General features: G+C 61.5%; 3 protein-coding genes across 7 annotated transcripts; 2 read left to right on the forward strand and 1 right to left on the reverse strand.

Moving 5' to 3' along the window:
* The first annotated feature begins 100 nt into the window (after positions 1-100).
* FAM83H (family with sequence similarity 83 member H) lies at positions 101-9,092 on the forward strand. Of its 2 annotated transcripts, none has more exons than XM_053930072.2 (5): positions 101-407; positions 3,017-3,478; positions 4,247-4,411; positions 4,496-4,620; positions 4,809-9,092. In XM_053930072.2, the coding sequence occupies exons 2-5, from the start codon at positions 3,032-3,034 to the stop codon at positions 7,612-7,614; spliced, it is 3,543 nt and encodes a 1,180-aa protein (XP_053786047.1). In that variant the 5' UTR covers positions 101-407; positions 3,017-3,031; the 3' UTR covers positions 7,615-9,092. The 2 variants fall into 2 exon arrangements, with proteins under 2 accessions (XP_053786047.1, XP_053786048.1); XM_053930073.2 differs by lacking the exon at positions 101-407 and adding an exon at positions 1,833-2,481.
* Positions 9,065-15,970, reverse strand: MAPK15 (mitogen-activated protein kinase 15). Of its 4 annotated transcripts, XM_053930118.2 has the most exons (14): positions 15,384-15,970; positions 14,070-14,168; positions 13,832-13,861; positions 13,637-13,727; positions 12,802-12,932; positions 12,547-12,710; positions 12,238-12,377; positions 11,542-11,599; positions 10,897-11,043; positions 10,693-10,798; positions 10,360-10,561; positions 10,131-10,264; positions 9,897-10,025; positions 9,065-9,758 (listed from the first exon to the last, which is right to left on the reverse strand). In XM_053930118.2, exons 1-14 carry the CDS (start codon positions 15,450-15,452, stop codon positions 9,570-9,572), a joined length of 1,689 nt encoding a protein of 562 aa, XP_053786093.1. In that variant the 5' UTR covers positions 15,453-15,970; the 3' UTR covers positions 9,065-9,569. The 4 variants fall into 4 exon arrangements, with proteins under 4 accessions (XP_053786093.1, XP_053786094.1, XP_045037383.2 ...); XM_053930119.2 differs by lacking the exon at positions 10,131-10,264 and having other exon boundaries at positions 9,897-10,087; XM_045181448.2 differs by having other exon boundaries at positions 9,625-9,758; positions 10,131-10,251; positions 10,360-10,798.
* A 5,672-nt stretch (positions 15,971-21,642) lies between these two features.
* CCDC166 (coiled-coil domain containing 166) lies at positions 21,643-23,229 on the forward strand. Its single transcript, XM_053930151.1, has 4 exons — positions 21,643-22,083; positions 22,175-22,720; positions 22,865-22,890; positions 23,072-23,229. Exons 1-4 carry the CDS (start codon positions 21,643-21,645, stop codon positions 23,181-23,183), a joined length of 1,125 nt encoding a protein of 374 aa, XP_053786126.1. The 3' UTR covers positions 23,184-23,229.
* The last annotated feature ends 4,516 nt before the right edge of the window (positions 23,230-27,745 follow it).

Here is a 27,745-nt window from a genome sequence, read left to right on the forward strand (position 1 = left end):
ACTTCCGGGGCGAGGGTTAGGGGTCGGGCACTGGGACCTCGAGTCTTCGGTGAACAGATGGGGGCTCGGGACTGCGGAGGCCTCCGAGCGCGCCCGGCGGGGGTCCCAGGGCGCGCCGCTGGGGGGGCACGTTGGGACCCGGGGCGCAGTCGCGGCCCGGGGTCGGCGGGGCGGCGGCGGGCGGGCGGAGGAATGCAGGCGCGCCGCGGGTGGGGCCGCCCCGCCCCCAGGTGCTGCCCGGGCAGGCCGGCGGCGGGAGCGGGCGGGGCGGGGGCGGGCTCGTGAATCAGGCCGCGCGGCGGGCGGGCCGCGGCAGGGAGTGGCCGCCGGACCGACCGGACCGCGAGGCCGCTGGGCGGCGGTCGGCTCCTGCTGTCCTTCGCTTGAGACCCCGCGCACCTGGCCAGGTAGGCCCCCTCCCCCGGCTGGGACTGGGCGGGGCGCGCGGGACGGGGAGGCCGCGTCCGCGCCAGCGGAGTGGGGCAGGGTCGACGTGCGGTGTCCCCCAACTCGGCCTCCCCCAGGCGGCCCTCCGGCCGGCACCTGTGTCGCGGCCGCTCCAGAGCCCGTCGGTGGGAGTGCGACAGCGGCTGCGTGTGCCGGACCTGGACGGGCGCGGCCGGGGAGTAGAGCCGCGGCCGCGTGAGCCAACCTGGATGCGAGCCCCTTCGCACGTAGCTGGCTCTGGAAGAGCCGGGTGGGCAGGAGCCCGGGGCAAGTCTGCCGAGGCGGAACTGACTCCGCTTCTGCGGCCTAGCTGACGTGTGGGGAGAGTGCTGGGCCCGACCTGGCCCGGCCCGTTCCCCGGGGGCGCCCCTCCCAGGCCACCATGAGAGCTGGGGTCTCTACCGTCTGGTTCCCTACCTGGAGTCCAGGGAGGGCCCAAGGCCCGTTCTCTCGAGCTCACGTCCCTGGACTGGGACAGGTGAATGGAACACTGCGCGAGGCAACCGCTAACTCCCTGGGTGGCACTGGCTCCCTGCGGTGGGCACCCTGAAAACTGCAACACTTCAAGTCCGTTCGCCCATCCACCTCCGGGCTCCTAATGCCCCCCAGTTCTTCCTTCAGGGACCCTCCTCCTGCCTGCACCGCCTCCCCCTCCCCTCCGAACTTGGCACCAGGTCCCTGCCCTCCTTACTACCAGGAGAAAAAGATCAGAACCAGGGTCTGGAAGTCCCTGAGGGCCTGGGACACTGTCAGGCTGGTGTCAGAGGTCAGAGGTCAGCACCAGGGAGCGGATTCCTGCTGAGTCATCCGCCAGGGTGGGAGAAGAACCCGCCCTGCCTGAGGGCAGGCAGGCCAGTGTGTGGGGAGCCCTGCCGTTGAGGCTCCCGGTTCTGGGCTGGGGAGTGGCCTCTTTCCAGACCACAGTTTGGGGGTGCTGACCCATGAAAGGAGACAGGCGAAGGAGCAGGGCGCTGAGGCCGTGGTGCTGCTGGGCAAGGCCAGCAGGGCCGCCCCCCTGACCAGTCCTGTCTATGAGCAGGTTCTTCCCCACCAGGGCCCTGGCCCCACAGCGTGCAGCCTGGGCAGTCTGCGCCGGACCCCCCAGTGAAGTCAGAGGGGACGGTACGCCTTCGAAAGTGTTCTCGCACCCCTGCCGTCAGATGCTGTGTGATCACCCACTGCACAGCCAGGCTGGCCCATCCGTGCACCCCCACATGGGAGGCCTCGGTCTGGTCCTGGCACAGCGGGGACTGCAGCCGCCCTGTGTGACCAGGGTCTGTCAGGACAGCGCACCACAGCAGTGTCACAGCGGGTTTCCCTGGGACCAGGTGGCAGCTCTGCCCAGTGGCACCCAGGTGTCCCACACTTTCCCCAGGTCCCTGTACACAACCGCGCCCTGACCCCTCCAGTCAGCCTGGTCCAACTGCATGTGGGGAGGGGGCACGTCCCCCAGCTGGGCCAACATCCCAGAGCCAGGCAGGAGCAGGAGGGGTGGGGCTCTCCTGGGAGAGGAGGACAGGTGTCCACGTGCTCACAGGGTACATGTGGACAGGCCCCGGGAGCTGAGGTGAGGCTCCCACCTGGCCGGCAGGGCTGTGGGAAGCCGCGGTGTGGGTGGAGAGGCACGCTGAGAGCCCTGGCCACCCTGATGGCCACAGCAGAGTGCTCTGACTTCCTGCGGAAAGCAGTGGGAGCACAGGGCGGTGACGCTGGAAAAGATCTTGCCACACAGGCCTGGGCGTGGCCAGGACCTGGACCAGGACTCCCAGCTCCTGGGGGGAGGAGGCTGCAGCCGATGCCTGCAGGGGTGTGAAGAGGCCTGTGGGGAGGAGCTTGCCTCCTGAGGCTCAGTGAGACCTTGTAGGGTGGGTGCAGGGCTGGCCAGGGACTGTGGATGGGGCTTAATCTGTCCATCCCCCCCCCAGAGGAATGTAGTGATGAGCTCTGTACTGAGCTCACCTTGGGCCAGGTGTGCCATCAGGGCAGCCCTGCCAGCTGCAGCTTGCAGTGAAGGCGAAGAGCGGGAGAGGCAAGGTGAGTGGCTCCAGGCCCCTTATCAGGGCTGGACAGGCAATGGGCCACTCCACTTGTCTGGCCCACACAGTGGCAGGGGCCCACAAAAAGTCATTGTCAGAAAATCAGAAGAAAAAATGTGAATGTCACAATAAAGAAGCCAGTCTGGATTATATTTTCATTATACCAACAGTCATTGTGGGGGGAGGGGACCTTAAAGCAGAAGTGCATGTGGCCACCAAAGCCAGAAAGCAGCCCTGAGTGGGGCTTGTGTGCAGCCAGAGCCCCGCCTGGGAGCTGGGGCACCGGGCCATCCCTGGGGGTCCTGGTGAGGGCTGGGGCCCAGGCTTGGTAGCCAGAGCCCTGGGAGACAGTACTTGGCTGATGTCCCCAGCTAGGGGGCATCCTAGGGTACAGTGGTCCCTAAAGGCCCCCAGGCCCATCCAAGCCCACCCAAGGTCACTGACAGCCCCTCCACAACATGTCTGCAGGCGAACGTGGGGTAGTGGATGCAGGGCTGCTGCCCTGGTAATGTGTCTCCCTGCCCCGCCTCCAGGCCCCTGGCCCCAACATGGCCCGCCGCTCCCAGAGCTCCTCGCAGGGAGACAACCCACTGGCACCCGGGTACCTGCCACCTCACTACAAAGAGTACTATCGCCTGGCAGTGGACGCACTGGCCGAGGGTGGGCCAGAGGCCTACAGCCGCTTCCTGGCGTCTGAGGGTGCACCTGCCTTCCTGTGTCCTGAGGAACTGGACCATGTGACTCGCCACCTGCGGCCCCCACAGCATGTCACCCACGACCCCCCTGAAGGCAGCCCTCCCACTGTGGACATGGACGGCTCCTCAGGCACCTACTGGCCTGTAAACTCTGACCAGGCAGTGCCTGAGCTTGACCTGGGCTGGCCCCTGACCTTCGGCTTCCAGGGCACCGAGGTCACAACACTGGTGCAGCCACCGCCACCTGACAGTCCCAGCATAAAGGACGAGGCCCGAAGGATGATCCGCTCTGCCCAGCAGGTGCACTGCCCTGGGCTCAGCGGGCGGTGGGAGACAGCCTGAGCTGAACCTGGGAGCACACAGGGGTGGGGGGAGTGTGAGGCGAGGTGAGAGTGTGCAGGCTTAGGGGCCAGCTGCATCAAGGGCTCCCTGGCCAGCTTCCCGGGTCACCAAGGGTTTGCTCATCACAGGCTACTAGCTGCATTCTCCACACAGGTTTCCTCGCTGGTGGTGGCGGTGGCGGTTGTCCTTGTCCTTGCTGTTTGGGCTCAGGAGCTCAGAGGCTCCTGGGTGGGTGGGCCCTCCCTCCCAGCGGGGATTCCTTGTTCACACGATTCTCTCCTTGACCCAGCTGAGGGCTTCTTTTCCCCACTGAGCAGCTGGCCAACAGCAAAGGGACCTGTCAGACCACATAGACAGGTGGCAGGTCCAGACACTAAAGAGCACCGTCTCTGCCCTCAGGATTGGGGGGGGTTCAGACATCTGGGGGATAGGTGTGATTGAGGGGTTTCACTCATCCTGCCTTGGCCCCATCCAGGGCTCTGTCCCTGGGTGAGCCCCCAGCCCCAGCTGAAGGGCAGCCTTCCACCACCAGGGTGCCGGCCTTGTGCCTGCCTAGGGCTCCACGTGGGCAGTCCGCCCAGCCAGCAGTAGCACACCTCCTTACCCCACCTTCCCCTGTGGTGGGCTAGTGGCCGTTTTGTAGCTTGGTGGGTCATCCAGAGTTATGGCCAGAGAATGGTGGGGCAGCAGAGGTTTCTGCCCTCGGGCCCCGACCCGACCCCGCAGGTGGTGGCTGTGGTGATGGACATGTTCACCGATGTCGACCTGCTCAGCGAAGTGCTGGAGGCTGCTGCACGCCGCGTCCCCGTCTACATTCTCCTGGATGAGATGAATGCACAGCACTTTCTAGACATGGCCGACAAGTGCCGTGTCAACCTGCACCACGTGGATGTGAGTGGCGGGAGGGGTGGTGGTGGGGCTGTGTGCAGGGAAGGGAGGGAGGCCCCTCCACACACCTAACACCGCTCTCCCTAGTTTCTGCGAGTGCGCACTGTGGCAGGCCCCACCTACTACTGCCGCACTGGGAAGTCCTTCAAGGGCCACGTAAAGGAGAAGTTCCTCTTGGTGGACTGTGCGGTGGTGATGAGTGGCAGCTACAGGTGCGCACAGCCCCCCCGGAGCCCCAGCACCTCCCCACCCAGAGGCCTCCTCTCCCGAGCCCCTCCTCCTTAGGTCCGTCACTGCCCCGCCCCGCCCCGCCCAGTCTGCTTCCTTGCTGCCTGCTCGGCCCCGCCCCCTGGCTCTGGCCCCGCCCCCGCCTCTGACTCTGGCCCCGCCCCGCCCCCAGCTTCATGTGGTCCTTCGAGAAGATCCACCGCAGCCTGGCGCACGTGTTCCAGGGTGAGCTGGTCTCCAGCTTCGATGAGGAGTTCCGCATCCTCTTCGCGCAGTCTGAGCCTCTGGTGCCCTCGGCCGGGGCGCTGGCCCGCATGGACGCTTACGCCCTGGCTCCGTACTCGGGGGCCGGGCCCCTCATGGGCGGCCTGGGGACCGGGGCGCCAACCCCTTTCTCCTTCCCCAAACGAGCACACCTTCTGTTCCCACCGCCTAGGGAAGAGGGCCTGGGCTTCCCCTCCTTCCTAGACCCTGACCGCCACTTCCTGTCTGCCTTCCGCCGGGAGGAGCCGCTGCGGCCGCCGGGCGGGGTGCCCGGGGGCGCCCTGGAGCCACACGCAGGGCTGCGGCCACAGCCACGACGGTGGGACACAGAGGCCGGACCGGGTGCTGAGCTCGCAGGCCCGCGGGGCTTCTTCCAGGCGCGGCACCTGGAGATGGACTCCTTCAAGCGGCACAGCTACGCGGCCGCTGACGGCAGCGCGGGCGCGGTGGAGAACTTTGCGGCCGCGCGGCAGGTGTCGCGACAGACGTTCCTCAGCCACGGCGACGACTTCCGCTTCCAGACCAGCCACTTCCACCGCGACCAGCTCTACCAGCAGCACTACCAGTGGGACCCACAGTCCGCGCCCATGCGCCCACAGGGCCTATTTGAGAAGCTTCGCGCCGGCCGCCCGGGCTTTGCAGATCCCGAGGACTTTGCTTTGGGCGGCGGGCCACGCTTCCCCGAGCTTGGCCTGGACGGACACCAGCGGCTAGACTACGTGCCATCCAGCGAGTCCCGTGAGGTGCGCCACGGTTCAGACCCGGCCTTCGGGGCCGTACCCCGCGGCCTGGAACTCGGTGGGGCCCCACGCCCCAACCTCGGCCAGCGCTTCCCCTGCCAGGCGACAGCAAGGCCGGGCCCTGAGACTGGGCCGGAGGCAGAGCCTGAGTGCAGGGGCGGGCTGGAGGGGCGGGCAGGGCTAAGACACTGGCGCCTCGCCTCCTACCTGAGCGGCTGCCATGGGGAGGACGCAGGCACAGAGGGCCTGCCGCCGCCCATGGAGACCGAGGCCTACGATGACGATGTGCTGGCTTCCCCGGGAGGTAGGGTGGCCGCTGGGGACCTGCTTCCCTCGGCCTTCCGAGTGCCCGTGCCCTTCCCGGCCAAGGGCCCTGTGTCTGGCCCTGGCAGTGGCAGCGGCGACGGCCCAGAGCACGAGGGCCTGGAGGAGACAGGCCTGGCCAAGCAGGACTCTTTCCGCTCCCGCTTGAACCCTCTGATCCAGCGCAGCTCACGACTCCGCTCCTCGCTCATCTTTGCATCGCAGGCTGAGGGCACCAGCGGGGCCGCAGCGGCCACCACTGAAAAGGTGCAGCTGCTGCACAAGGAGCAGGCGGTCAGTGAGACTCTGGGCCCCGGGGGCGAGGCTGTGCGCTCTGCAGCTTCCACCAAGGTGGCCGAGCTCCTGGAGAAATACAAGGGCCCAGCTCGTGACCCTGGCGCCACAGGGGCCGCAGTCACTGCTGCCAGCCACAGCAAGGCTGTCATGTCCCAGGCTTGGCGGGAGGAGGTGGCAGGGCCTGGGGGTGCAGGGAGTGAGCGGCGCAGCCTAGAGAGCTGCCTACTTGACCTTCGCAACTCCTTCACACAGCAGCTGCACCAAGAGGCTGAGCGGCAGCCAGGAGCTGCCACCCTCACCGCCACCCAGCTGCTCGACACGCTGGGCCGGAGCAGCACCAACAGGCTACCCTCTCGCTCCCTCTTGGCCCAAGGCCTCTCCACCTCTCCACAAGGGCGGAACAGCCCGCCTGGGGAAGCGCCACACTTGGAGCCGAAAGGGAGCCCCACCTCAGCCTACCCGGAGCGGAAGGGGAGTCCCACGCCTGGGTTTCCCGCTCACAGAGGCAGCCCGACCACAGGATTTACTCCTGAGCAGAAGGGGAGCCCCACCTCAGCCTACCCTGAGCGCAAGGGCAGTCCGGTGCCCCCGGTGCCGGAGCGCAGGGGAAGCCCTGTGCCCCCCGTGCCGGAGCGCAGGAGCAGCCTCACTGCCGCCTTCTCCGGAGAGTCTCCGAAGACCGGCTCCGCGGAGGAAGCGCCCACTGGCCCCATGGAGGTCCTGCGCAAGGGCTCCCTGCGTCTGCGGCAGCTGCTGATTCCCAAGAGTGAGCGGCACTCAGAGGATGAGGGCGGCTTCCCAGTGCCACAGGAGAACGGGCGGCCTGAAAGCCCCCGGCGGCCGTCGCTGAGCCGGGGTGACAGCACGGAGGCTGCGACTGGAGAGGAGCGGGGCCCCCGGGCGCGCATGGCTTCTGCCACGGCCAATGCCTTGTACAGCAGCAACCTGCGGGATGACACGAAGGCCATTCTGGAGCAGATCAGCGCCCACAGCCAGAAGCACCGCGGAGCCCCTGCCCCCTCCCCAGCCCACAGCAGCCCTGAGTTAGACCGCCCACCAGCTGCGGGCGGCCTGGCTCCTGACATGTCCGACAAGGACAAGTGTTCGGCCATTTTCCGCTCCGACAGTCTGGGAACCCAAGGCCGGCTTAGCCGAACGCTGCCAGCCAGCGCTGAGGAGCGCGACCGGCTACTCCGCCGCATGGAGAGCATGCGCAAAGAGAAGCGCGTCTACAGCCGCTTCGAGGTCTTCTGTAAGAAGGAGGAGGCCGGAGGCCCCGGGGGAGGGGACGGCCCAGCAGAGGAGGATGCCAGGGACAGCAAGGTGGGCAAGTTCATGCCCAAAATCCTGGGTACATTCAAAAGCAAAAAGTGAGTCCCTTGGCACACCACCCAGGCCAGGGAGCCACATGGCTGCCACTGGCCAGGCAGAGCACCTGGCCCTCAGCCACAGCAGTAGGGAACCTGGCTGAGCACAGCTAGCATGCAGCTCCACTCAGGGCTCCCCTGGTGGGTGCCCTGCCTCTTGCCCCTGCCCTCCCCGTTTTGGGGCCTCAGCTGCTCACTGCCCCATGCCTTATTCCCCCAATTCTCACCTCTTAGTACCTTGCTCTCCAGGCCCCCGCCTCCCTCTTCGACATCTGCCTCCAGCCTCTTCTTTGGGTTTCAGGTCCCCTTTGGGCCTTCACTCACCTCAGGACCCATCTCTCTGTGCCTTAGTCCCTGGTTCTTGGGGGCCTGTGTCTCAGGGCTTCTGTGTCTCAGGGTCGCCCCCTGCCCAGGGCCCCTGCCTGTGCTGTGGCTGCACTCTGCTGCCCCTGTACGGCCCCTGATGGCTCCATACCCTCTGGGCCCCCCACCTCCTCAGGCCCTCTGTCTCCATCTCAGGCAGCTGGGGGCTTCCTGCCCTGTCCATCTGTCTCCTGACCCCTTTCTTGGTGCCCATCCTTTTGCTATGGGGAAGCTGCCCTGCCCCCAGGAAAGACCTGAAGCAGAACCCACCTCCCACCCCCCGCCCCACAAGGCTCCTCGCCAGGAGTGACAGCACCAGGCCTCAGTGGTGGGTGATGTGTGGCCCCAGCCTCTGAAGAGCCCCACACACCCTGATGGCAGGCGGGCTGGGCGTGGAGTGCTCGTACCTGAGCAGGTGAGGTGAAGGCAGAGGACTTGGCCTGGTGGCAGCTTAGTGCCAGCCCACTGGTCCAAGGGGTCCTCCCGGGTGCCCCAAGCACTGGGCAAGTCCTCGCCCTGTAGGTGCCCTGTCTTGCAGCCTTTCCTCTTTGTCACCAGCCTGCAAACTCTGTCCGACGTCCCCCACTTACCTTTCTCAGATCTTTCTCAACATCGGAGAGTAATTTTGATTTGAAATGACACATTTTGGCACCAAATGCATGGTAAGTCTCCCCACTGTAGGTGCTACAATTGTGAAATGAGTGTTTCTATTTTTTTAAATAGCTTTTTAAATTTTAATTGTAAGAACCCCAATCACACAAGGGTGTGAGGAACGAGGATGCGGAGCAAAGGCGGCAGTTCTGACTCGGGGTGCACATCTACCCTGACAGCTCACAGTCTGGTCACCAAAGCTACCTTCCAGGTGGAGGTGACAGCAGGGACTTTTGTCCAGGTGGCAAAGGTGGAGAGCCGAATGAGCTAGAGTTTGATGGCAAATATTTCCGTGTGGCCTGATGGGGGAGGCGCCCATGAGGGAAGTGGAGCCTTCCGGTCGCTGGAGGCCAACGGCTGGGGGCCCTCAGAGCCCCCCCCCATCTGTGTCCCCACATCTTGCTGATTAACACACAGCTCCTCAATTGTGATTCTGAACATTTTGGTGTTAATAAAACACAAGACAAAATATTCCAACACAGTCCCAAGTATGTGTGACATATAACCACCCCGCTATGCATTGCAACCTCTAGCCTCACGCATCAGCACGAGGTGCCCCCCAGGCCCCCCTGGGCGCTGTGGGCTTAGAGGGGACGGCTGGATGCTGAACCAATGCGGGCCACCCAGTGAAAGTGGAGGGGTCCTCTGGAGGGGCTGGGCCCTGGGAGAGGTGTGTGACCTCAGGGAGTGGCTTCTAAGGACAAAAGACAGGCATGTAGGCTGGGGACAGACTGGGAGGAGGTAACTGGAGCCGCAGGGGGGCCTCATTTTCCCTGAAAAGGACCCGACTAACTTCAGGGGCCCAAGGCGGCAAAGTAGAGCTGGGGTGGGACTTGGGGGGGGTAAATCCGGGGACTGAATAGGCGGGTGGGGGCAAATCCTGGGACGCCAGGTTGAGCTGCGGGTGCAGGAACCCCGCAGGGCGGGGTAGCAGGCAGGGATCGTGGCTCACGCGTGGGGTCCTGGGAGCAGAGGTAGGCGGCCCAGCGCCGAGTGGCAAACGGTACCATAGGCTTGTGAGTAGCCCCCGAGCGCGGCCCTTGCGGCCCCCTGGACCCCCTGCGAGGCTGAGGCTCTGAACATCCTCCGGCTGGGGCGGGGCTCGAGCCGGGCTTCCCTGGGGCGTGGGAGCGAGACCTGCACGCAGTCGGGGATCCTCGTGAGCGTCCGGTGTAGGGCGAGGCGGGCAGGGGAGGGCCTGGCGGGAGCGGCCCCCAGGACAGAGAGGGACGCAAAGCCATGGCCTACGCGCGTGCTGGAGGGGGACGCGTTTACCTGTTGCACACCGGCCGGCCTCGCCCCACGGCCTCGGTCCAGGTCACTCCGGATCAGGGCCTGGATGGCCACCTGCGTGGCGGCCTGCGAGGTCAGGGAGGGCACTGCCCCCTGCACGCAGGGCTTCACCTGGGAAGCACGCAGCCGAAGGTCACTGCCAGCCAGCGGTGCTGTGGGCCCTGGGAAAAGCACTGTGGGGGGTGGTCCTTCAGGGCCCACTCTTGCACGACCTACCCACGGGGGTGCCGAGGGGGGCTCCACTGTTGTTCCAGGGGGCCTTTCCCCTCTCCCTGGACCTCCTGGGGGCGGAGGCTGAAGCAGGGGAGCTGATCTCTGCCTGGGAACGTTCTTGGCTCTGCGGGGGTGGTCTGTGGCGTCAGGAGATCAGTCCCTGGGCCCGGAGCCTGGGCCAGGGGCGGTATGCGGCCCCACAGCCAAGGAGCAGGCTGCTCGTGTCACATACCCGGCACAGGGTTGGGACCGGGGCTGTGCTGAGTGCTGTGTCTGAGGTCCCGCGAGAGCCCGCCGGAGGACAGCTGGGGGACGGCCGTGGGTCTGAGGGCGCACTCCAAGGGCGGAGGGGCGCTGGGCTCCGTCCCCAGGGGCGCGTCCCCCAGGTCCTCCTCTGTCGGGATGCCGCTGTTGCCCCTGCGCTCCAGGACTGTCTGCTAGAGGGGAGGGCGCTCAGAGAGGCGAGGCTCGGGCGCCAGAGCATCCACGTCGAGAGCCGCTTAGGCAGGGGGAGGACAGGAGGGGGGTGAGGTCGGGGGTACCCGAGGGTCACAGAGCGGAGCACCTGGTAGAGGCGGGTGCGGTACTCTGCAGCAGTGAGATGGGCTCCTTCAGGCACCGGGAGCTGAACCTGCGCCTCCAGCGACCACTCCTGGGCTGGGCAGTGGAACCTGTGGGGAACCCCCAGGCGGGCGCAGAAGCAAGGCGCAGGTCACGCGAGCCTTTCCTAGGAGCCCAGGCCGGGCAGTGAGGGCTCTCCCGCCCCTACCTCCGCACGTAGGGGTGCTGCAGCGCCTGGGCCGCGGTCAGCCGCTTGTCCGGGGCGAACACCAAAAGTCGCCTGAGGAGATCCAGGGCCTCCAGGGGCGTGTCAGCCGGCAGGAGGGCCTCGAGCGCCTGGCGAGGCCTGCGGTGCCTGCGGTGCCGGTGCTGGTGGGTCGTCTCCTCCCTGGACCGGCGGCCACCCTCTGGCCCCAGCAGAACTTTGTTCCGGTCCTACCTAACTAGCTGTCCCCGGGACATTCCTACAGCCCCCAGGCGGCCTGGGATGGTCGCCGGATCCTCTCCTGCCTCCCGCACCCACTCAAAGCAGCTCCTGTGGGCTCCTGCCCTGAACTGGGCCCACCTTGGGAGGAGGGGGTCTTTTTTAAATTAGGTATGTATATATGTATGTATGCATGTATATATTTTTAGAGAGAGGGAAAAGGAAGAAGAGAGCGAGAAACAGCTGGGGACCCGGCCCGCAACCCAGGCAGGTGCCCTGGCCAGGTATCCAACTGGCGACCTTTCTGAGCCACACCAGCCAGGGACCTCTGTTTAGCACGACCCGCGGTTGCTGGGTGGGGGTCCTGACGGGTTGGGGGCAAGGATACGGCAAGATACATGCCCCCAGCCCCCATGCACCTGCACTCACCGAGCCCCCAGGAGGTGCAGAATCGAGGCGCTGTAGTCTGAGCCCAGAGCCAGGAGGTCTGCGGGGTGGGTGGCAGGAGGGGGTGTGGTCCGGTGGGGCAGTTCCGGGAGGTCTGGGTCCAGCCATCCCTTCTGTCCCCTGGAGTGACCTTGCTCCAGGTCTGGGGCTGTCTGGACCTGCACATGCCCACCTGTGCCTGCCCTTGCACACCTTACACCTTCAGCACATGGCCATGCTCACGTGCTTCCATCCATGGGGACCCCCTTGCCCTCTCCACTAAGAAATGTGGTGACTTGGGGAGAGAGTGGGGTTCCCCCACCTGATCCTTTCCTCTCTCTTGCCTCACCCCCTCCCTCAGGGAAGAGGGTGGGTACCCCACTTCCCCCCTACCATGTCCCTGCTGCTGCCTTCTTCCACCTCTTCCCCCAACCTCCCCTCCCCATCTCCCAGCATGGTGCGGGCCCCGCCCATGCCACTACTCAGTGGGCTGGGACTCTGGTCCCAACCTGGCTAGGCCCACCTTGCAGATGGTCTGGCTGCTCCCTGACACCCGCAGCTGCTCCTCCCTGGGCCCAGCCTTCTCCAGCCGCTGAGACTCCTGGACTCTCCCTGTCAGCCTTCCCACCGGTCCTGACCTGTCATGTGCTGTGTCCCCAAGGCCTGTGCTCTTGCCCAGTGGACCCCCCACACACTCACCCTCCTTGGACGGTGGTGGGATGGTCTGGAGGATTAGCTCCAGTTGATGGAGTGTGGACGTGCCAGGGAACAGGGGCCTCCCCCGCAGCATCTCTCCTAGGATGCAACCCAGGCTCCACATGTCCACACCGGGGGTGTACCTGGGGCAGAGGTGAGGCTGCAAGAGGGACACTCAAGGAGGTGGGGTCCAGGGTGCTAGGAAGGGATGGTGTGGAGGTGTAGGGAGGCCCCGGGGCCTGGCTGGGCAAGAGGGCACAGGGGGTTGCTGCAGCGGGAGGTGGCGACGGAATAGGTTTGTGTCACTGTTACCAGCTCGAGGACAGCAGCACCTCTGGAGCCCGGTACCAGCGTGTGGCCACATACTCGGTCAGGGCCTGGCCCTCCGGCCCCTCGGGGAGGCCGCTGAGGGAGCGGGCAAGGCCAAAGTCACAGAGCTTCACCAGGCAGCTGGCATCGAGGAGAACGTTGGATGGCTGGGAGAAAGGAGGTGGCTCTGGGTGAGGAGCCAGGGCAGTGGGCAGGGTGCACCTGGGGCGGGGGCAGTGGGCAGGGCGCACGCTGCACCTTCTGGTCCCGGTGGATGACGCCCCCCGAGTGGATGAACTTGGTGGCCCGCAGCAGCTGGTGGAAGATGTAGCGTTTGTGGATGTCCTGCAGCAGTCCGCCCTTGCAGATGACGGCATTCAGGTCCGTGTCTGGGGGGCCGTGCAAGTCCATAAATGGGGGGTGGGTTGTCCTGGGGGCACCAGGCAGGTCTGCCCCATGTTGAACCCTGGCAGGCAGGGGCACCTCTACCTGCCCACTGCCTGCAGTCCCAGGTCCCACTGGCCACCCTCAGGGCCATGTCCTGGGGGAGCACACAGGCATCTGGGGCCTGCTCACTGTCTTTATTGGTACAGCCACAAAAAAGTATGTTTTTTTTTTATGATCCTCACTTGAAGACATTTTTCATTGCTTTTTAGAGAGAGAGGGCCCAAGAGAGACATTGGTGTGAGCAACATCAATCTGTTGCCTCCAAATTGTGCCCTAACGGGATATCGAGTCTGCAACCTTTTGGCTATGGGGTGACTCTCCAACTAAGCCATGCTGGCCAGGGTTGTGGGTTTGTTTTTAATGCTTTATTTCATGCCTTTTTCTTATAAAATGAGTAGAAAAAGGAAGATGCAGCTGTGAACAGCGGACAAAGCAGGAACCTTGAGTGGATGGGTGGAGTCAAGGTGGTTACTGCCAAGGTCACCCAAGGGCTGACACATACATGCCAGCTGTTTGTCCTTGGGTGCAGGGGCACTGTCTGAGGTGAGGGTACTGGCCACTGCGGGGACCTGAGCAGCAGAGGGACATACAGAGGGAACCGGGCCAGGACAGTGGAGAGGCTCAGGGCTGACAAGGCCTTGCTCACCCATACACTCAAACACCAGGTATATGTCCTTGTCATTGTTGGCCTGGACCACATCCAGGAGCCTGACGATGTTCGGATGGTCCCCAAATTCCTGGGGAGAAAGCCAGAGTCTGTGCTCAGGGGTGAAGGGGTTGACCCTCCCCCTGCTTGGGGGAGACAGACCTGGGGAAACCGGCAGATGCCCTGGCCACTCACCTGGAGCAGCATGATTTCCCGGAACGTTCTCTGGAACGAGACAGAAACACGAGTGTGTGTGGAACCAGAAGGACCCAGAAGGGTTGATGCTCTTCACCCACACACCCACTGGACCCAAGGGACCACTCCTCAGAACCACGCCAGAACTGGGCTGTGACTGGGCTCCCAGGCACCAAGGCAGCAGGGGTGAGCTCATGATCCTGCCCCCACCCTGTCCCATGATGCCTCCTGTGATTACCTGGGCATCCGTCTTATCCCTAAAGGCCTCAAAGATTTTCTTGATGGCCACAACCTCGCCAGTCCTTCGGTCCACCGCCTTCCACACAATTCCATAGGCCTGGGGAGGGAGAGGTCAGCCTCCCACCCCACCAGCGCCCCCACCTGGCTGCCCTGCAGACAGGCAGGCTCCTCCTTCCCACCCTGGCGGCTGGGAGGGGGTTGTGTGTGAGGCTGTGGCTCTGGGTGAGGCCCCGCCCTGCCCTGCAGGCTGCCCAGGAGCCCGGCCTCTTTTGGAGGAGGTGACAGGCAGCAAGAGCAACAGAGACCAGTGTGGGTTGGGGTCTGGGGCAGGACCCTTCTCCAGGCTCCCTAACCCCTTTCTCACATACTCCCTCCAGTCTCTTAGCAAATCCTATTGGCTCCTTCTTCAAAATTCATCAGAATCCAACCATTTCTCCCACCTCTGCTGCCCCCTCCCCAGGCTGAGCCACCTGCCTGTCTGCCTGGTTAGTGGAGACTAACATTTTGACTAACCTACCTGGCCCCCATCCCTGTCCTCAACAGTGGGCAGGGTGAGCCTTGGAAACAGCTGCCACCGCTCCCTGTGTCACTACCAGTAGAAGCCAAAGTCCCCAAAGTCCCGCATGATCGACCCCTCCCCCAGTCTCTTCTATCCAGTCTCAGCGACTCTGCTGGTCCCCCCAAAGCTGAGCAGGGTCTGACCTCAGGGCCTCTGCGCTTGCCACGTGCCCTGTCTGACCCGCTCTTTCTCCCCTCCCCCATTACACACACCCACACAGTCACACACCTTCACATACACACCCACACACGATTCCACCCGCTCACTCGCAATCACAAAAACACAAGGACTCATACACACCCCTGGCTCTCACTCCACGCCCACCACATTTACCAGCTCAGGCCTTCCTGCCCTCCCTCTCAGCTATGGGAGCAGGTGGGCCCAGCCTCCAGGGGTGTCCCGCGGGTACCGGGAGACACAGCCCAGGAGCAGGGGCAGAAGGATGGGGACGGTGGTTGAGTGCGGCTCCAGGATCACGCCTGAGGCCACTGGGGGCCCTGTCTGTCCCCTGCCTCCCAGAGCTACGTCCCTGACAAGTTTCCTGGGAGTAGGCACTGTTTGGGCACTGTTACAGAAAACTGAGGCACAGGGGGGAGGGTGGTGAGGGGGGCCTTGCCCAGGGCCACACCTCCAGTCGGAGGAGGAGGCGAGACGCGAGTCTAGGAGTCCCCGTGGAGTCGGAGGAAACAGACCCTGGACTGGACTTGCGGGTGGCCTGGTCCCGAGGACGCCCTGTTGCTTTCCCCGGCTCACCCCTTTCCCAAGCTGCCGCTTCAGCAGGTATCGCTGGGCTACGTGAGGATCCACTTCGGCGGCGTGCATGCGGGTGGGTGGGCGCAAGGGTCCTGCACATCCCAGCGGGGCTGGAACTGTTGAACACGGTTGCCTTGGGAACCGGCAGCCACACCTCCCTGGCGCTTGCACAGGGCCAAGAGTCCGGGCCTGCACCTCAAGCCCCGCCCAGTGCAGGGCTACCCAGGAGCCCCTTTCCACAGCTCCACCCCCCGGCACTGCCCTAAACCCGGTCCCGGGAGAAGGGGCCTTTTTCTGCCCTCCACCCCAAGAAACCTCCGCATCCTCCAGAACCCTCTCTGCCAGCTGCGGGCCGTGGCACGGGTGGTGCGCAGGCCTGGGACGCTCTTCCCCGCTCCGCCTCACTTCATCTGGGCTCTGGGATGGTGGTGCTGATGGTTAGGGGGTCATTCGCAGGCAGCCCTGCCACTGCAGAGCTGTTTGGGGTCGGAGGCCGCGCCAGGCCCACCCAGGGCGAGCGGCCGGATTGAGCAGGTGCTGGGGCGCCACGCTGAACCTGGGGCGGTTCTTCGTGGCCGGGAGAGCAAACTGGAGGAGGGGAGGTTGTCAGACCCGCTGAAAAGAAAGCGAGGTGAGGGCCGTGAGCAGGGGAGGAGTGGGAGCAGATATAATCCTGACGGCTGGACAGACTAAAGGGAACGAGTGCTGGGCTCATGTCTGGAGGCTCCAAGGCCCAAGTGGGGCTGTGGTCGGGCCCACCCGAGCCCCTCCTTTCTGCACCTTCCCCCACGAACCCCCGGAGGGGGTGTTGACGTTGCCACTGTGCCACTGAGAATGTGGTCAGTAAGCAGAATGACTCCAACGTCAGTGAATTAGCACGTCAATTTTTAGTGGGCATTTGACTCACCCACTAGTTGTATTATTTTATATTGTTATTTTAAAAATCAATTTTAGAGAGAACGGGAGGGTGAGAGAGAGAAACATCGATGTGAGAGGGAAACATCGATCGGTTGCCTCCTGTACGTGTTCCAACCAGGGACTGAACCCACAACCTAGGCACGTGCCCCAGACAGGAGTAGAACCTGCAAGCTATTTTTGTACCAGATGAAGCTCCAACCAAATGAGCCACCTGGCCAGGGTCATTAGTTGTTTTTAAATCTGCTATTATATGTTTTTTCTTGGGGCCATTATTTCTACCAAGTCCCACTCTCCCTTGTTCAAATGTTCTTGCAGATATCAGTCTTGTGGAGAAGGTTTTATCTTCTCATCAGTCATTAGTGAGGAGTAAATTCGGTCATATGCAGTGGTAACCTTTGACTTGGAGTAAGTGCATTATCACCTTGGGGTATTTATCATGCAGTGGATAAAAAATGGACCGTGTATTTATTTATGAACAAATAAATGTGAGAGAGAGAGATTGATTTGTTTTTCCGCTTATCTACGCATCATTGATTGATTCCTGTGTGTGCCCTGAGCCGGGATGGAGCCTGGAACCTTGGTGCATCCCGATCAACCCAGCTTCGGGTGGGCGGGACTGCGAGTACAATCCTGGGCTGAACCATGGGGAGTAGGGGGAGGCCGGATCCAGAAGATGCAGCAGAGTCAGCGGGGCAGCTGGGTTGTGGGGGTGGTGTGGTGGTGGCAGGTCAAAGCCCCCAGGCTGAAACAACCTGGTAGGAACCTCTAGCTTCAACCATTACCAGCCTCCTTGTAACCTAGGAGACCAGACTCAGAAGGTCCCCTGCCCCCACCTCCCAGGCTTCAGACTGCCCTTGACCAAGCACCTGGGCCCCACCCTCTTGCATCACAGTCCCTGTGTGAGGGCCCTACCCCTTCCCTGCCCCTCAGTGTCAAAGTCTGAGTAGATATCACAGCTGCTGTCCCATCTCCCATCTGTGTCGCATTTGTAGCCACCGCCCTTCCTGTCCCCTGCACAGCCTCCCCCACCATGCAGAGGGAGCCCAGCATGCTCCCCCAGCACCCAGTTGTCCTCTGCTTTTTCCTGCTCCCACGTGGGCTATGGACTCAGGTACCCAGGTCACTTTGGGCACCTGCCTGGGCCCCTCCCCAGACGGCTAGTTGGGGTGATGTTTATTGTGGTTTCTGAGATCGTGCCCCAGATCAGCAATGGGGATGCCTGAGGAGGTGTGCCCGACTGGGCGCCCCTCACTCAGGGGCACCTTGGTGGACCCCGCCTGCAGAGTGGGGAGGTGGCATCTCCATCAGGGCTTGCGCAGGGCTCTGGGCATTCTTCTGTCTTCCTCTTCTTCCCCACAGAGGTAGGGGAACCCTGAGGAGGAGGCGTGCAGGCAGCCCTGAACTGCACCTGATGCCCCAGCCCTACTGGTCTGACTCTCAGGGAGGATTGGGGAGCCAAGCCCATAGGCCCTGGCCTCCAGCAAGTCCCCTTGAAGCTGTGGGCCCGCTGACCCTGAGCAGACCAGAGCCCAGGGCACCACAGTGGCACTACCTCAGAGCCCCACCCAGCTCTCGTGTGCTCCAGCCTGTTTTTGCTCCTGGGAAGTGGGCGGGAGCAGTGTGGCCCACACTGCTCCATGTGTGTAAGGAGGGCAGAGCGCTTCCTGCAGGGGCAACAGAGGCTGGGGGGGCTGATGTACCCCAGGGCCTGGATCTGGACTCCCCCCTGGGGCTGTCCGTGGCCCTGGCACTGGCTCCAAGGTACTGGGCCATGGAAGGGAGGCCACTTGAGGAAGGGCCCTGGCCTGAATGCCCGGCCAAGAGCCAGCTCAGGTGGCAGTGGAGGTGGTGGCGGAGGGGACAGCCTGCAGGCAGCGCACAGTCTGGGACATAGAGGGACAGACTCATGCCCCCACCCAGGGACAGCCAGGCCTTGGGGCTCAAAGGCTTCATGCCAGCCAGAGATGCACTGGACGGACAGGTCCCCCTGGACCTTGTCAGGTTGCTGCTTATCGCCCCTTTGCCCTGGTGGCCGCCATCAGCACGCGGCTTCTGATCAAAGGACCAGGTGCTGGGTTGGGGCTGGGGCATCCGTCTGCCAGGCCACTCAGGGTCACTTTGTTGGGCCACCACTCAGCATCTGCCCCCCCCCACCCCCCCAGTGGGTCTAAGGCTCCCAGGCTCCCAGGGCTGAGCTCCAAGGACGTGGTCTCTGGCATCACCTGAACCCACCCCATACCACAGGTCCAGTTGGCCCTGGCAGGTGCAAGGGCCATGGGCACTGGTCATGTGCTGGCTTCCAGCTGTAGGTTCAAGGAAGGTGGCTGGCTCTGTCACTGTCTCAGGGCTCAGGGAAGGGCGGGGCAGAGGATGTGGCCAGAGGCAGTGTACGCACTGGGAAGAGCCCACCGAGGTCCCAGCCACAGCTCTAAGAAGTCCTTGGACAAGTCACTCCATGTGTCAGGTTCTCCACCTGTGAAATGGGAGCAGAGGCTCTGGAAGTGCCCACGGCAGGGCCAGGTATCCTGCCCGACCCAGCAGGTTACTCCAGAGGAGGGGGAGCTCACCCAAGTCTCAGGAGCTGAGCAGGGAGGGCGTCCAAGGCAGGGAGTGGGCCCTAGAGGAGGGTGGTGAGCTGAGTGGCCAGAGGGGTGTTGTGAGAAGCATCCCAGGAATAGGCAGTGGGGACCTTCTGTTGCAGCCTGGGGTCCAGGACAGATCCCCAGCAGAGAGCGCTGTGGGGCGGGGACCCGGCCAAGGTATGGGGTGGGGGAGGGGCAGCCTTGGCAGAAGCTGAGCAGACTGTTCGTGCCCCTTCCTCCGAGGGCCTTTACAGCTCAGTGGCCCAACCGAGAGGTGAGTGACACCCCAGACCCTCCCTGGCCCGAGTCCGAGGGAGACGTGGTCTTGGTCCCTGGAAGGACAAAGACCACCGCCTATTTCACGCGAGGGGGTGGGGATGGGGACTCCGAGGATGGGGAGAAACGTCACAGGTAACGCCTGGTTTTGAATCTGGACCCTTGGAGGTGAGTTCTGTCTCCCTTGGGCGGCGGTGGGACCTGGTGCACACCAGAGACACCCTTTCCCCAACACACTGAGATAAAGGCCCAGGAGGTCCAGGGAGAACGTTTCATCTCGCCTCCTGGCGGAGCACCCTTCTCTTCCCCGGAGGGGTTGCGCCTAGAATTACCGAAGCTCCCCGAAGCCTGCGAGGCAAGCGGGTCAGAGGGGAAGCCTTGCACCAGGGGGCGGGGGACACGCGTGTGAAGTTGAGGGCTGGTGAGGGAGGGGCCACTGTGGGCGGGGCCAACGGGGAAGGAACTGAGCCAGGGTGCTTGGCTTGAAGGTAGTCGGGGCCAGACCTGCGCTTGGGGCAAGGCCAGAGCTGGGGCGGGACTTGGAGGGGTGGGGCCTCGTTTGGGGCGTGGTTTAGATGTGGGGGCAAGACTAAGACGGGGGGAAGGACGGGGGCGAAGCTTCGACGCAGCTCCCCAAACTTCCACCGAGATCGCATAATTGGTAATTTCAGTACTGGGAAGAAGCAAATCTGGAGGAATCTGATGACAAGGGAGGACAGAATGCTCACCAGACATCTCCTGGGAGGAGACATTTATGAGCTTTAAAGTGAGGGCAAATCACCGAGAAATTCAGGAGGCTGGGAGGACTTAAAAACTCAGCCTATTGAGTCCCTGGCCTGGCAACAGAAATTAAAAGGTCAAGGTTAACCCAGGCACTTCCCTGACGGTTTTGTGTGCAGCCAGGAGCCCAGGAGAGGCAGGGGCAGTGTGGCCTGAGAGGCACAGAGTGAGACCATGAAGGACTAGACCAGCCAAGGGAATAGGTCTCCACCTCCCGCAGTCTGTTTCACAATCTGTCCGTTAGGGACAGCGGCCCCAGCAGGCCTTGAGGGTGGCAAGAGGTAGGGTGCAGGCAGCTGCCCCTAAGAGCAGGGACCCAGGTATGTAAATGCCAGGCCTTGGAGGGTGGCTAGAGGAAAACATATCAAGTGGTCTCCGTGAAGCCCCTGCTTGCAGGTTCAAGGGTTTTTGTTTGTGTGTTTGTTTTTTCCTCCGGATTATACTCAGTTTTTTGTAAATTTTCTGTAAGTCAGGCACCAATAGATTAAAGGCCTGTATTTTTTAAGATCAACATTCAGATGCTGTTTTAGTTTATAAGAAGTGTTTCTTTTTTAGAAAAACATTTATTTATTTATTTATTTATTTATTTTTAGAGAGAGGGGAAGGGAAGGAGAAAGAGAGAAACATCAGTGTGTGGTTGCCTCTCACGTGCCCCCTACTGGGGACCTGGCCCACAACTCAGGCATGTGCCGGGACCAGATATCAAACCTGCGACCCTTTGGTTCACAGGCCAGCACTCAATCCACTGAGTCACACCAGCCAGGGCCAGCAGCGTTTCGTTAATGTTAAAACGGAGATTCTGCATTGCCTTGAAGTTTATGTCATTTTGTTTTTATTTATAAAATACATTTTTTGCCCTGGCTGGTGTGGCTCATTTGGTTGGAGTTTCGTCCTGTAACTAAAAGGTTTCTGGGTTTGATTTCCAGGCAGGACACATACCAAAGTTGTGGGTTTTACCCCCAGTCCAGGCGTGTACTGGAGGGAACCAAGCAATGCTTCTATTTCTTACTCTCTCCCTTCCTCTCTCTCTAAAAGCAATGGAAAAAAAAAGTCCTTGGGTGAGGATTAAAAAATACATTTTTTACAAGGAGGAAAATGCCTTAACTGTGTTCCTAATTTTAAGAGGCTCTGCCACAGCTTTCGTGCAGGTGAGGCTATATGAGTGAAGCACCACGGCTCTGAAATCGACCTGCTAAAGCAAGTGAGGCACGTGGAAACTGGGGGCTACTCAGGCTGCTGCTTAGTCCGTGAGATTCGGAAGCAAGTCCAATGTCGTCCTCTGGAAGCAGAAGTCCTCCCTTGTCGGGGTGCGATCTGTGCAGGGCTCGCACTCGGATATCAGGCATCGCCCTTGAGTGAGAGAGTTGAGGGGATTGGAGGTGGGGGAATAGGGCTGTTGCCCAAGCAACAGTGTGATAGTGGGGAAGGGCAACTAAGTTCTGTCTCCATGGAGACTATATAGGCCGAACGCCAACATTACTCACGGTGGGCCCATCCTGATGGACGGCCAAGGTCCCAAAGGAGCCCATAAATAAAGGTTGGATACGGTGCCCTGACTCCTGAATAATCCTATATTCCTGATTCTGCCCCTCCCCAACTCTTCACCCTATTAGAATATTCAGGCTGGGGAGGAGGAGGACTGCGGTGGAGGAGCGGGCTGGGGACGGTGCCATCACGCATCCCCGTGCCCCAGGACCGGACCCATGGCGCCCAAGAAGAAGAGCAGGCAGAGGGCAGGGAGCCGGCAGGGTGCAACAGAAGACTTCGCAGAGCCGCGGCTGTCCGAGCGTGCGCAGTACCTGCAGCGCGAGTACAAGCTACTCTCAGAGCAGCTGGACGCCTGCGAGGAGCGCGTAGACCTGGTACAGCAGGAGAACGCCTTCCTGGACTGCGAGGCGCTGCGCCTGCGCGAGGAGAACCGGCTCTACGCCAGCTTTGTGAGCGCGCGCGCGCAGCGCTGCGCCAACGCCATCGTCCGACTTGAGGACCAGAACCGCGTGGACCTGACGCAGATCCAGTGGCAGCGGGCCGATCTCGAGTCGCTGTATCGGGGGCGCGAGGACGGGGTGCGCACGCAGCTGCTGGAGATGCAGGCGCGTGCGGCGCAGATGGCGCAGCGGGTGCAGGAGCTGCAGCCCTACAAGGCCAGTGCGCGCGCGCCTGTGGGCGGGCCCGGCGGATGTGGGCGGGCTGGGTGCGTGCGGTGCCCAGGCTCTGACCAGCGCCGCGCTGCAGGAGCTACAGCTGGAGCAGCTGGCCCGGATCCGGACGCTGGAGCGCGAGCTGCTGCACATGAGCGTGGAGCATACGCAGCAGCTTCACCGCGTGAAGGGGCTCTTCCTGGAAGACAAGGCGGCCTTTGAGCGCGAGGCACGCCAGCGCGTGCAGTCCCTGGCGCGTCGCGCGGAGCGGGAGGCTGCGCGTGCGCTTATCATGCACACACAGGCCATCAAAGCAGACAATGAAAGGCTGAGGGAGGAGCTGCTGCGGCTGCTCAGCCGGGCCCAGCTGCTGCATGACAAGCGGCGCCAGCTGCTCGAGCAGCGTGAAAAGCTGAGGCGCGAGCATCAGGACACATGGGACCTGGCAAACGTGCACAGTTGGCTGCTCAGGGGAGCCAGGGGACCGGCGCTGTGGCGGCCGCCGCTGCCCACCTCTCGTCCGGGATCCTTTGCCTCCCCCACTGGCCCGTCGCACACGGCCTCCCAGAACCCATCTCAGGCCTCTTTGACTGCGTTCTCCAGGATCCCGTCATTGATCCCGTTGTGTTTGGGCTCCAAGGTCCCGTCGCTGGCCTCATTGAAGGAGAGTTCATGGATCTCATACCAGGATCTGCTGCAAGCGGATGCCCGGTTCTCATCCTTGGTCCCGTCCCGCCCTGACTCGCAGGTCCCATCCTTGGCCCTGTCCCGCCCTCACTCCCAGGTCCCATCCTTGGCCCCCTCCCGCCCTCACTCCCGGTTCTCATCCTTGGCCCCGCCCCACCCTGACTCCCGGGTCTCATCCTTGGCCCTGTCCCGCCCTCACTCCCAGGCCTCATCCTTTGCCCGCTCCCGCCCTGACTCCCGGTTCCCATCCTTGGCACCGGCCGGCCCTGACTTCCGGATCCCGTCTTTGACCCGGTCCCGCCCTGGCTCCTGGATCTCTTCACGGTTGTCATTGCATATGGCCTCACACATCACTCCCTCTGCTAAGTCTGCCCCGGATCGGGCTCTTCCAGTCCCCCAGTCGAAGGAGACCGTGAACACTGACGCTGCACCCTGAATGTACCCCGAAGAAGGCCAGGGTGGGGGAGATCGGTGCGCAGGACGCGTTTTTGGTGAGTGCAGTTGTTAATAAAAATGTGACCACACACACACACACGCCACTCTGGCACAGCCTGTCCTGCTGCTCCAGCATTTTCTGCCGGCAGAGGGACTACTTATTCCAGCTTCCAGTTTCCAGCCTGCAAGGTAGCTTGGTGTGCCCTTCACCCTGCGTGTCAGCCAGGGTTCAGTGTCCCTCTATCAGCACCATGGCTGATCCCCGCTGCTCCAGCAGGGGCAGAGGAGGTTGGCCACATCAGCATCCTGCACACTAGGGCTGACAGTGGTGGCAGAAATGGGCATCAGGCCCATGGCCGGATGGTGGGGAGCAGGAAAGGAGCCTGGGAGCCAGGGAGGACTGGTGTGGTGCAAGCTGTGGTTGGGAGGGTCACTGGAAGCCACAGGAGGTTTTTGGTTTAACCTGTTGAGGGGGTAATTTTTTTATTATGATATAATTTCTAGTTTAGAGAAAAGTTGCAAGAATAGCACAGTGAAGTCCCTCATACCGTTTACCGAGATTCACCAGCAATTTGCTTTCTACAGCTTTGAAAGGCTGTGTGTGTGTGTGCGTGCACACGCCCACCCCCAAACGTTTTAGATTAGGTTCCTTAGGTCATGTTCCTTCACCTCCAATAGCGTTTCCTGAACACAGCGACATTCTCCTACGTCACTGCACCCCAAAGGGCCACGTCAGGAAATTCAGCGTGGAGAAAACAGCATTAGTTGGTCCACAGTTCCCATGAAAATGTCCGCTGTCCCGACAGTGCCCTTGGTGGCCACCTGTTTGACGGGACCACGCACATTTAGTTGTCAGTCCCAATGTGCTTGGGCCAGTTCAGCTGTCTATTAGGTGTGGCGCATATTCCTTGGTGGCTTACCAGGAGGCCACCTGGCTTTCTGAGGCGGCCAGGCCCCTGCACCACGAATGCTGGCGCCGGGGCCGTGACTTCCTGTTCCACACAGAGAGAAGGTTTCTAAATGACTGGGCTCTGGAGGAGAGCTGGAGTGCCAGCGGCAGGACCAGTATGGGTGCATCTACTATAGGGTGGTCACAATGCTGTGGCACCCAGGCAATGAACCTGATGTCCCAAGTTGGACAGCCCTTGGGATGGGATGGGATGGGGAACTGGGACTGGACCTGGGCCCTGTGGTGGGAGTTCAGGGCACAAATCGAAAATGAAGCCCCTCTTTGCCAAGAGCAGTGCCACCTGGGTGAACCACACAGAGGAAGTGGGTACAAACCCTGCCCCATTACACTGCCATTTGGAGTCCTCAACACCCTCTAGCCCAGTGCTTCCCATGAAATAGTGCCTGAGCCCTGGCTGGTGGGGCTCAGTGGATTGAGTGCCAGCCTGCGAACTAAAGGGTCGCTGGTTCAATTCCCAGTCAGAGCATATGCTGGGGGTGTGGTATAGGTCCCCAGTGAGGGGGCACGAGAGAGACAACCACACACTGATGCTTCTCACCATGTCTTTCTCCCTCTCTCCCTCTCTCTAAAAATAAATAAAGTCTTAATAGCACCTGAGAAACATCAGAGTAGGCATTTGTCAATTTCTCTGTGTAGTCATGTTTGACTTTGTATTTTGAAGCAATTATTCATTGCATACTAGTTTTGAGCTACGAGCTAGCTCTTCTTGGCAATCGAACCTCGTGTTGACCTGCAGGGTTCTTCCTTCCAACTGCCCGCGGCCTCTGTGCTGTTCCTGCTTTGCTCCCATCAACCTTAATTTCACATGTGTCCTGAGATACAGTATAAATGGTTCTCATATTTTAAAACACAGTCTGACAACCCTTGTTGTTTACCTTCAGAGTATAGTTTATACTGGTTGAGTTGCGATATTTTAAAATTTTAATTTATTTTATTGTGGTTTTTTCCATTACCATTTAGTCCCCTTATAGCTCTCTCCCTCCCTCCCACAATCACCACACTTTTGTCCATGAGTCCTTTCTCATTTTTAAAAAATATATTTTATTGATTATGCTATTACAGTTGTCCCATTCCCCCCCCTTACTCTGTCCACCCTGCACACCCCTCCCACCCGCACCCCCTTCCTTAGTCCATGTCCATGGGTCGTACATGTAAGTCCTTTGGCTTCTTGTTTCCAACACTGTTCTTGACCTCCCCGTGTCTATTTTGTACCTACCAATTGTGCTGCTTAGTCCCTGTACCTTTTCCCCCACCCCCTCCCCACTGATAACCCTCCAAGTGATCTCCATTTCTGTGATTCTTTTGCTGTTCTAGTTGTTTGCTTAGTTCCTTTTTGTTTTTGTATTTTTTACATTTGGTGGTTAATAGTTGTGAGTTTGTTGTCACTTTACTGTTCATAGTTTTTTATCTTCTTTTTAGATAAGTCCCTTTAACATTTCTTATAATAAGGGCTTGGTGATGATGAACTCCTTTAACTTGACCTTATCTGGGAAGCACTTTATCTGCCCTTCCATTCTAAATGATAGCAGAACTCGCCACGCCCACGCAGGTAGCCTGGCCGGGGACTGCCAGCCTCCAGCACTGTGAGAAAATACATCAGTCCATGCCTGTAGCTGACTCGTGGCAGCTGTAGCACTCAGCACCTAAGAATCAAGTGTGCTTTCAAGTTTTCTGTAACATCTACAACGGTCTTACTGTAGAAGAACATTTTCTTTTTTTCTCCTCGCTCCCTGAGACAGAACTGGAAAACAGGCAGATCGCTGAAGCCTCTGCAGCCGGGCCCCTCCAAGGGTCGGCAGGGGACTGGGTCCTGGGGAGGCGGTGCTCACCTGCGACAGGCACCTCCAGGGGAACTGCAGTGGCCCTGGGAAGACGGAGAAGCCCTTTGGGGACAGGAGGGCGCTGAGGAGCAGCGGATCTCGGGAGACAAAGTGAGCAAGGGATGCAGCGGGGAGCTGCGTTCTGCAGCAGACGGCAGGGTGGGACGGGCTTCAGAAAAACCCCGCGAGGCCCGGGCTCGCGCCCTCACCGAGAGCGCTCCGCGCCGGAAGGGGCGGAGCCGCAGCGAGGCGCTGGGTGCCGCCCACGACGCTCACGCCCGGGCTCCGCGTCCCCCAGCGCGTGCTACCGTGGGCCACCCAAAGACGGCGGGCGTCTACCCTGAACAACTGAAAGCCAGCCGCTCTGCTGCAAACAAGTGGCTGGAGAACGTGGGGCGGACAACCCTGTGGTCACGCGTTAGAAAGAGGGAGGCCCAGACAGGACGGCGTGGGGACAGGGAGACGACCCCTGATTGTGAAGGTGAGAGACGGGAGCTGGGGTGGGGGCACTGAGGGTGGGAAAGGGGACGCGGGACTGCCCCTACCAACACCAGGCGATCCGAGCGAGGGGCACGGGCAGGCGGAAACGGTCCCACTAGGCGAGAACCACGTTCCCGGCGGGGTCGCCCCCGAGTTCAGGCTGAAGTCACAGGCCGTGACTTCACTGGGCTAAGAGGACACCGACCGGACCCTCGGAGGCCCGAAGGCGACCCTCCAGCACCCTCACCCCCGCACCCCATGCCCACCTGGCAGGTGGCACCCAGCAGGTCACAAACTTCCCCAGCGGAAGTGCGTCTCCTGCCCCCGGAAGCGGTGCCCGCCCCTCTAGGGCGCCTGTCTTGGTAGCACCCGGGGCTGCCGGGCGTGGCCACAGGCGCCATCCTCCCAGCCGTTCTGGTGTCGCCCTTGTCGCCCTTGACACGACTTCTGCCTGGGAGCCTCCGCTGCCCTCTACCCGACCTGTAGGTTGGCTATTTCTTCCTCACTTAGTTGTATTTTTTCTGGAGGTTTGATCTGTTCTTTCATTTGGACCATATATTTTGGTCTCCACTGGCCTGTTTTTTCGCCAGGGTGGGGCAACCTACCTCGCTGCCTTGTGGCTCTGTATGTCTGGGAGGGGTCCAGAGGGAGCAATGCCACTTGCTTGGCTCTCTCCCCCAGCTTTCAGTCACTGCTTCTGCTACCCACAAGCAAGCTGGACCTTTCTGGTGCTGATTCCCTGGTGGGTGGGTGTGTGTATGTTCTGGGACCCTGTGGGTCTCTCCAACGAACTCTCCTGTGAGGCTGAAAGTCTCTCCTGCTGCCCCAACCCCCACAGGTGTTTTTTTTTTCTTTTCTTTTTTAGAAAAATTTTATTTTTAGAGAGAGAAGGGAAGGAGAGAGGGAGAGAAACATCAACGTGTGGTTGCCTCTTGAGCGCCCTCCACTGGGGACCTGGCCCACAACCCAGGCCTGTGCCCTGCCTGGGAATCCAACCCACCACCCTTTGGTTCGCAGGCTGGTGCTCAGTCCACTGAGCCGCACCAGCCAGGGCTCCCTGACGGGTTTTTTCAGTCAGAGGTTTTGAGGCTTTATTTTCCCCCGCCAGGACCCTGGGTTGTGGTCTGTCTCGGTCCCCAGTTGTTCCTCCTGGTTTATCCAATGGAAATGTGGGACCTCACACTCTGCCAGCTGCCACCTTGCCACGTGTCCTCTCTGCTGGGCTGCCCGTCTCCGCCCCTCCTGATGGTGTGGGTGAATGTTTCTTCTTTAA

The sequence above is a fragment of the Desmodus rotundus genome, chromosome 8 (genome assembly GCF_022682495.2).
Source record: "Desmodus rotundus isolate HL8 chromosome 8, HLdesRot8A.1, whole genome shotgun sequence".
In the NCBI taxonomy this organism is placed as follows: domain Eukaryota; kingdom Metazoa; phylum Chordata; class Mammalia; order Chiroptera; family Phyllostomidae; genus Desmodus; species Desmodus rotundus.